This window comes from Musa acuminata, chromosome BXJ2-11, assembly GCF_036884655.1.
Source record: "Musa acuminata AAA Group cultivar baxijiao chromosome BXJ2-11, Cavendish_Baxijiao_AAA, whole genome shotgun sequence".
Taxonomy (NCBI): Eukaryota; Viridiplantae; Streptophyta; class Magnoliopsida; order Zingiberales; family Musaceae; genus Musa; species Musa acuminata.
This window is the reverse complement of record NC_088348.1, coordinates 30,808,063-30,817,131: the sequence shown is the minus strand read 5'-3', so window position 1 is coordinate 30,817,131 and position 9,069 is coordinate 30,808,063. Positions and strand designations below refer to the sequence as shown.

The window sequence follows — 9,069 nt, the reverse complement described above, 5'->3', positions numbered from 1 at the left end:
TCAAAATAGTTCTGTCGAGAGATCGCGATTCAAGTTGACTCCCACCGAATCCCAACGATGAACACCCTCTCGATTAACTAATTGATTGGGTCAACATCTTCTTATTGATTGATCCCAGGAACAGAGGAAGAGGGTTGACCAAGTTCTCGATTGCGAGTCTCGTATTAATAATCCTTTGATGTTAGCCCATGGTGTGGTGGTATTGAAGTGCCATTTTAGCACCTGCTCATGGATTTGTGGGTGTTGACTTTTAGTTTTTGCTGTTAACAAGTCCACGGCACCTCTGTGGCGTTGACTTTTCATTTTTATTCTTGTGGATGAGGTTGTGGGGTTCACTTTTCATTTTATTATAATTAATGACCCTAATATTTTAACTTTGGAGTTCATAGACAGACTGATCCACACATTAACTTGATTATATTTAATCACTGATATGAAATAATAATAATAATAATAGATCAATCTAATCTCATAAAAACCTAGAGTATCATGTGATGTGCCTTCTTCCTATTAGAGTTGTCTCAGCTTTCTCTGCTGTAGATAGCTGCATCTGTAGGGGGGATCATTGAAGGCAATCGACATAATAGGATCCTAAGCAATTATTGATCCATTACTGAAGGCACTGATAGGACTCTTTTTAAACAAAAAAGACAAACAAAAGATCTCTATGTTCTTGTGGATGAACCATGAATCACAATGGCCAAGACACAGCTGGAGTGCCAATTTAAGGTGTTTATAAAACAACCCTGATTCAGAAATAACATGTGAGAGTTCCTGGTTCAGAGATTGTTTACACATGCAATACAGCTTAAATCACATTCTTTGTGATTCAACTTCAATCGAGAAAAAGCTAGATCAGTAATAAACTAGATCTGTTTAGAAACAGTCTACAGCTTGCTAGGAGAAAAAAAAAAAGTAGGAAGTCAGTTCCATAACACATCTGCAAGAGTTAAAATTTACAAAGAGTTCTAGAGTTAGAAATAAGGCACTAAATGACGAAACAATTCTGCCGATCAATCTGAACTTCGTACTCAAATACTACTCCATCAGGGAAATCTAGATAACTGATCTTGCTGATAGTCTCTGGGGACAAAGATAGGCAACTGGCTCAGCCCCCTTCCTCTCTCAGTACCACCTTGCCTCTGATTAGATGTACCAGCATTTCTGAAGCTCCTCGGAGGGCCTTCATTCAGCATAGGACCACCAAAGAATATAGATGGTTCGGTGTACAACAGCTCAGTACGACTGCCGCGAGAAGAAGGCCCAGCAATACTCTGAGAGGAGACAAATCGACCAGCTTCCTGATCCCAGTAAACGGAGGGTCCGGAGCTCCCTAGAGGATTTGTGCCGGTTCTCCTTGCTTGCCCATGCTCTGAGAGATGCCCAGCCATGCTTTCCTTGGCATCGCTAGACTGGACAGACCATGGAGATCGATTTGCTGATGACTGATATATTGGATTAAAGTGTCTAGTGTTTGAAGGTTGCTGCTCCAAGGCTGGAGTGAGGCTCAACGAGTTAGGGTGATGAGGGCTACTGAAACTGCTAGGAGTTCGAGGACATGTTTCAAGGTCCTCCCTACTAGCTCTGCTGGGAGGGTAAGAACTCTTCAGAGGCGAAGATCTTGCAGCAACCACACGATGATCCCGATGCCCGAAGTCAGCACTGACAGTGCTACTTCTGCTGCTGATATTCCCACTCGAGCAGCGATCAATGTCATACTGCATGTGCGAACCGATAGGTTTTAAGACAGACGAAGAGGCTCTGGCTTTAGCTGCAGCTCTCTTGGCCTCATTCTTGTCCAATTTTGCGAGCTTCCAGGCACTGATTGGGACCGGATGCTTGGGTAGCTTTTTCACTTGTCCAGATGGATCAATAGCATCAGGATCAATAGTTGAAGGAACACGTCCTGGTTCTAAATGAGGGATTATTTCATCCTTTTATTGGAAAACAAAGAGAATATCAGCCACAGAATAGAGTTTAGAAAAAGCTGTGTTTAGCAATCACAGACAAGCATACCTGCTGGTCAACAAAAATTCTTGGAGGAGTACACCATGCACCTCTATACTGCAAGCCCAAAGAACTTCCACTTATGGCAGTTGGTGCTGAACTCATTGGCGAGGATGGAAGACTTTGCTGATCCTCATTAACAGAAGGACCAGGAGGTTCAGTCTGGGCTCTCATTGCCACCACATACTCGTACGTTGTGATGCCCTGGAAGAGATTTTATCTTATTTCACAATGATCGCAGAGTTGTTGCAAAAATAAGCATATGAGCAGAAGTATCAAACCTTTCGAATTAGTATCATGTGGAAAAAAAATAATTCACCCAATGGTACAGAAGCCAGCAACGATAGAGCAGTACACAAGGCCTGAAATAAAAATCTTATTATTAGTCTGCAAGAAGCACTCTTTCTCTGGTGCAGAAAAGTCCAAGTTACACTCGCTTTCTTTATGTTTATTCATAACTTATTTGCTAGATCAGTAAAAGTATTGGGTTTGCCACATTTTCACAGAGATCAACTAGAACCCAATGCTTCCAGAACTAATAAGACAGTGATCAGGTGCAAGCTAAAGAAACTTGGATAATCTGAAATTTTCAAGTATGATATGGACAAGATTCTGTATCAGATTTTGAAACTACAGCCTTATGTTTCGTTTGATTGGTCTTATTTGACACACACACTACCACTTGAGGTCATGGTAACAAGTTTGGTAATTCCAATAGCTGCACTAATTGCAGCTTGATGACCTAGAAAATTTAGCCTTGGGGCTTCCTTGATAACCATTGTTTGTTCCTCCAAATACAGACATAAAACTGTTAGCATAATCTAGAAACAAGAATAAAACATATTGATGGATTTAAAATTCATAAATTGCAAGTGCCAAAAATACTGGTAGAGGGTTCTAATTATGAACAGTCATAAATTACTGCAAACCATCTTGCCCAATGAGTAACTCATGAAAAAGACATCTATCTGGATTAACCAATGCTACTCCACATATACTAGATTCAAAAAATGAGAAAGAATAGTGTATAAAATTGATGCATACCACAATTGTGACAAAGGGAGCATGGGAGAAGCCATCTCCTAGCCTTTCAACTATCTGAGATTCAATTTGCTTCTTATCAGTGAAGGATCGGACAAGAACGGCGATACCAATTCCACTTTCAACAGCAAGCTTATGTAGAAGATAGGGCCAAATGATTTGCATCAGGGAAAGCCAAATATTTTAGGTGAATAATTATTTTATAAGTACAAACTTCATGAACTGGAAAAGAAGCATTTTTTCTGAAATGCATATACTTACCCAGGCAAGGCTCATTGACATAAGGGACAAAAATGTAATATAGTTTTTCCTCCCAACACAATTGTTTAACCACTGCACAGAAAGGATAATAAAGTCCAAGCACCTAGATTAATATATGCAGATTGTTATAGATATGTAGGCAAGCAACATGGACTTAGTTTACAAACCCGGCAATGATGATCAAACCCGTCTACACATTTGTCACAACTCCTGCAGTGTTTGCTGAATTTGCGAACCTAGACAAAGCAGTTGCAAGAACAAATTTCATCAACTTATCAAATGGTTTTGTTTTAATTGTTCAAGTGTCCTAAGAATAATTGAAGTATCTGTCATTCTATACATAACAACCAAAAACAAAAAAAAGTTAAATATGTACACTTCCATAGGCTAAAAGGTGAAGTTTAACAAGATCAAGAAAAAGAATTACATATTTATGTAGAAAATATCTTTCATTTGACTATTAACTGCAAGAGCAAAATATTACACTATTTATCAGTTGCAACCAATATGAAACTCCTAGCAACGTGGAACCAATACTCCATGCTAGAACAGTTGCCTCCTTGAAGCCATCCCAATTTAAATTAAAAAAAAAAAGATTATAGAATCCCACATGCACTTTTATGTCATATAATGCTAGATTACATTAGACCTCCTTGCTCTGATTGTCTTCTTACTAACAAAGAGTAGCAAATAAATGGTTATTCTAAGCATTTACATTCTCCATCAGAGTAGAAGGTGAAGAGACACAGAACAACCGAGAGACAAATAACAGCCTTGCTTATGGCAATTGGAAAGAGCTAGAGTAATAAAAAGGAAAGAAAGATGAGGGTGGTCACTAAAAAGTAGAGCATAAGACAGAATTAGTCCCAAATTTTAAGCAGATAGCTAAAATGATGAATTACAAGAATGTAAAGAAAATCAGTTTAAGAAATGAGATTTTTTTGCCTTTTTGATCCATCCATTATATCATAGACTGCTAGACCACCCAAATTTCGGTATGAAACAGGCGGTATGTATTGGTTTGGGCATGGGCCGATACGCGGACCACCCCCCGTTTTGGGCAACCCAGTCCAGTTGAAAAAAATGATAAAACAATAAAAAATTAGGGCTCATGGTCATGAGCCCTCTTCTCGCGTTCAACGTCACAGCCGCCACCGCTGCTGCTTCCCAGGTACGCTACCGCTGCTTCTCCACTTCCTCCTCTTTTTCCTTCTTCTTCCTCCACCTTTTTCTCTTCTTCCTTCTTCCTTCCTCCTCTGCTCCACCGTCCCTTCCTCTTCTTCCTCCTTTTCTTACTCACCAAAACACCAGTACACACCGGTGTACCATGTATCGGTATCCTGGTACTGACCAATATATACCAATCTGACAGGTCTCTGAAACGGGTCTACCCGAAACAGCAATCCTTCCATCATATGTTCACATTTTAAAAAAGGAAATCAGACTGGAAATATGATTCATGCATATTCAGGAAGGCAATGTGGAATTGGAGCATAAAACAGTTGAATGACTTCTGTTTATTCATGTATTCACAATCTTAAGGCAGATATCTTTTTTATTGAATTTTAGATCGACCAAACACATTTTTGGTCGACTTTTGTTGGATTCCAAAGAATTATTTCTTTCCTGGAGGACATCTGGTGAGTGGAAAACAAATTACTGGTTCTCATTATATGGCATACAGAACGAATTCAGTGGATCATTAAGATTTTTTTCAGTAAGAAGAAAGGTGAATTAAGATTCTCAAGGTTGCTTAAGGACATTTAAGAGGTCACTTCAAAGAAAGACAATATCAATACTATAAACATGGATTAACTTAATGATGGCAAGTTATCGCATGCCACCATTCCAACACAGGTATGCTCATGGGATAAAGAAAACATAGTAAGCAATGCTGGTCCTCACCGTGGTCATTGTCTTTGTCAATAGTCGACAGAGCCACTAGGTCTTGGTTCCCTTGCTCCTACCCTTTGCACTAAGAGGACAGGGTGAGAAGGGATGCAAAAGGCTGGTTTGAAAAACAGCCCCACGCAGGATCCTTGCTGGAGCAGACCCCAAAACAAAATGATTTGCAATTTAAGGATTTAGAAGTAGTTTGACTAAATAGCCTCTCAATTGTGAAAAATAAAAAAGATCTAATGGTGACACTTTTGCAACTTTTCATAGTTGTGAATTGTACAGTTGGTCCAGAACATCTGTCTATGATAAATACTAAATGATATCAGTCAATCTCGGAATGAGCATTTCTCACTAGAAAACGTTAGTAGAGCAACGTTTGCTTGAGACAAACAAGAGCCAATCACCAAGAAATACCTACGATCAAGATTTTGTTACAAGATTGGAATGTAAAACAATATAAATATCCTTGTTGGAGATGCATCAAAGTTTTCTCATCTATTTAAGTCTAAGGGAACTTAGAAGGTTCAAGAAGAATGAAATGCCTAATGGAAATAAACTTATGTACTGGACGTTCTAGTTCATATTTAATAGAAAGTCAGCATTGAGGGGAAGAAAAGAAGCATCTAATAAATATATATAAGGTTTGTGATGTTGGAAATGATCATACAAGTGTGAACTATTTCAAGACTCGGATAGGACAAAGGCCAACAATTTCTAAAGTGAAAGATAATGGCAGACAATCACCATAGCATAGCATCTAAAAAAACTTGATAAGCATGAAGCTTTTACCTCCGCATTGCATAGTGTGCAAAATAATGCTTCATCAATGCTCGTCTGCTGCTCAGCATTGTCCTCATCTTTGCGACAATCTTCTTTAGACAAAAGAGCACAGAAGAAACAACCAATGGAGAAGCTTGCTGTTTTGTGCTTGACAGTTTCTTCTTCGGTGTTAACTCCTAACTTGGTAGGTTCTTCCAAGGAACCTCTATCCCCTATGTCGAAACAAGGAACTCAGTTACCATGAATGGCTTGTCAATAGTGCTTGATACATCTCTTTACCAACCAAGGACTAGATAGTTGGATCTTACGTTGTGGCATATAAGTTGATGCTTCATTATAAGCAAGCAAAATTCCAGGATCAGCAGGATCAATGGCAGTGCATCTAACATAAAGTATAAACACACATAGTGCCTGAAGCAACATGATCCATGAATAATATGGTCATAAAAATAACAAGAAATACTTCATTCAATATGCTTGAGAATAACATCTAGCTAGCTAGCAAGGGAGCATACTTACAAGAAAACTATATACTCCAATTGCCACATATTCATATAAGTCTTTTCCAAGAAATGGGGCAAAAAAGGCATAAAATGCTATCGATAGCAAGAAGAATACTGTGATTGCAATAACCTGCGAACCAAAAGAACTTCCATCAAATGATGTTGTCAAATAGAAGAACTAGATATACACTTTATTAAAATAAACAGCAGGCCTTTTTGCAGTAAATTTAAATCAACTTTGTCCTTCCAGCCAAAGGCCTTCATGAGCCACAAAAAAAAACCAGTATCTACTCTCATTGTTCTTTCTTTTTACCCTTCTACTTAAGGATTAAACAAGAATTTCTTGGTCCTATGTACAAAAATTAAATATTTTTTTCTATATTTGAATTGGGATTAAACAAATATCAAACGAAGGCCACAGGAGATGTTTGCTTTGACAATCGATTATTCCTAGCAATAACTACCAATACACAAGCAGAAACAACTTCACTGCTTCCAAGGGTAAGGCTATGCACATTTGATCCTCCCTCCCTCAGATCCCGCATTGACGGAGGACTTTATTTACTGGGATGCCCTTTTATAACTATCAGAACAATTGCAACTAGTAACTCATGCAACAGCGATCTACGAATAATTACCAAGAAACAAGTGGTTGAGTTCCAAAATGCTTATATACTCCCAAAATCCACAGGGCATAACTATCCAAGTAAAATCATGAACTGAAAATCTAGTTTGCGATTTCGTATAGTAGAATGAGCAGGTTTAAAGGTGCTGTCTTGTCGCACCAACTACCGAGAAAATAAAAATATGCAACACACACATCAATGACCTACTCCTGTGGATTTAAACTGCCCACATTGCAAGAACTGCCAACAGCACCCCTGCAAAGCCCCACAAATCCAACGCAGAAGAATAAAGCTACAAAATCTCACAGCAATTTCGCAGAAAACCAACATGACAACCGCCAAAAATTAAGATTTGGACCAAGAGACGATAAAAGGCTCCGCTTTCCACCTGAAAAGTGTGGGCTGGGAGCTGCCACCCGTGCCGTCTCGCCATGGCTTCGGACGCAACAGCATCACCCCCCCGAGACCTCGAAGCGGAAGCGGAAACCAAAGCCGATCCACTCGCCCGGAAATCTCCGTGTGCTACCGCTGGTTCTCGGCCCCGGCGACAAACGGCGCGATCCAAGTGGGTTCCGCCTCTCTTGCGGCCTCCGACATGCGGCGCTAAGCCCTCGTCGAGATGGGGCGTCGCTCCTCCCGCGGGTTCTGGGGACGGCTCTCGAACGTGCCCGTCGTGGCGGCGGAGGCCGCGGAAATGGAAACAGAGCCAAAGGGTTTTATCACTCTTTTACTGCTCCTTCTGCACTTATTACCCACTGTGTAATTTTCTGAAAACAGCCCTTAAGAGCTTATATTTATAATTTTAGTACTGTTCTTCACAAGAATATTTTTATTTAAACCCCTAACTAGCTTGTATTTTCACATATACCTTAAAGAAATGCAACACAAACACTGAACTTAAATTAAATTCAAAATTAATTTAAAAATAGTTTGATTAAAATATCTTGAGCAATAAAAATACTCTATAGATGACACACATGTAAATATACTATTTTTTTTATTATCAAATATGATGTATTTCAAAACATATAAGAAGATAAGGCAACACACACAAATATGACTACATACTATTCTGGCCTAGAATTCAGGCTATATACTTGAAAAGGCTAAGAATGGTTAGACTATTTCCTCACATTAGGTCACACAAGATGATTTGGTAGTCTTATCATGTAAATACCATATGGGCAACACACTATATATATTTACAACCCCAAATCACAATCAATTTCCATAGCAAAATTGTTTTCCTACAATGGGTGATGATGATTGTGGAACTTCTATGTTTGTGACACATGATCTTAATTAATCAGTAATTTCTGGATTATGAGAGTTAAGAGAGTGTCCAAAGATGGATTTGGGGAGGATGTGCATGGAAGAACATGCTTGTTTAATGTTTTGTGAGTTTTCAATTGCAAGAGGGGACTCATCTTTTGTAGGTTGCCCTTTTTTGCTTTGTCAAGTGTTAGCTCTGTGAGGTGGAAAAGTGGAATCTTGGATTAAAGAATTGGGATAAATAAGTAGGCCAATAATACATATTCCAAGGAGGAAGTATCTTAAATAAATATTTCTCATGGCCTGATTGCTGCAAGTTGACAGGTGGGGGATGTCTGAGGCCATCACTAGTTTAATGAACTTTCATTAATCATACAGAGATGAAGACAAAAAGAAACTGTGAGTTTGATCCAATGTTTGACTGATGGCTTGGGAAATGGGTTGCAGACCTATTCCTTTTGATTCCTGGATCATTTTTATTTAGGCAGCTATTCTTAGTTGTAACATGCTAGAACCATGACAAAAACTCTAATCATCCTCATATTTGATTATGATGTGATAAAATTGGTCTAATTTAATTAGTCTTTCAAAGTGTTTTACTCATTCAAAGAAAAGAAGATTGATGGGTCTCATAGAATTTCATTTCTAGCAAAAATTGTTCTTGATGTGTAGATATGATG

General features: G+C 38.8%; 1 protein-coding gene across 2 annotated transcripts; it reads right to left on the bottom strand.

The window, feature by feature from the left end:
- Positions 1-834: 834 nt before the first annotated feature.
- On the bottom strand, positions 835-7,816 carry LOC135626791 (protein S-acyltransferase 21-like). 2 transcript variants are annotated; one of them, XM_065132418.1, is made up of 10 exons: positions 7,506-7,816; positions 6,508-6,621; positions 6,297-6,399; positions 5,998-6,200; positions 3,477-3,545; positions 3,310-3,381; positions 3,052-3,180; positions 2,289-2,369; positions 2,017-2,211; positions 835-1,934 (listed from the first exon to the last, which is right to left on the bottom strand). In XM_065132418.1, the coding sequence occupies exons 1-10, from the start codon at positions 7,548-7,550 to the stop codon at positions 1,047-1,049; spliced, it is 1,899 nt and encodes a 632-aa protein (XP_064988490.1). In that variant the 5' UTR covers positions 7,551-7,816; the 3' UTR covers positions 835-1,046. The 2 variants fall into 2 exon arrangements, with proteins under 2 accessions (XP_064988490.1, XP_064988491.1); XM_065132419.1 differs by lacking the exon at positions 7,506-7,816 and having other exon boundaries at positions 6,297-6,370.
- Positions 7,817-9,069: the final 1,253 nt, after the last annotated feature.

Excerpts from the sequence above, each read along its gene's own strand:
- LOC135626791 (XM_065132418.1), bottom strand. The coding sequence starts at position 7,550 with ATGGCGAGACGGCACGGGTGGCAGCTCCCAGCCCACACTTTTCAG. Across the intron at positions 6,622-7,505 it reads TCCCAGCCCACACTTTTCAG|GTTATTGCAATCACAGTATT; the intron begins GTGGAAAGCGGA and ends TTTGGTTCGCAG. Across the intron at positions 3,382-3,476 it reads GGTTTGATCATCATTGCCGG|TGGTTAAACAATTGTGTTGG; the intron begins GTTTGTAAACTA and ends CTTTCTGTGCAG.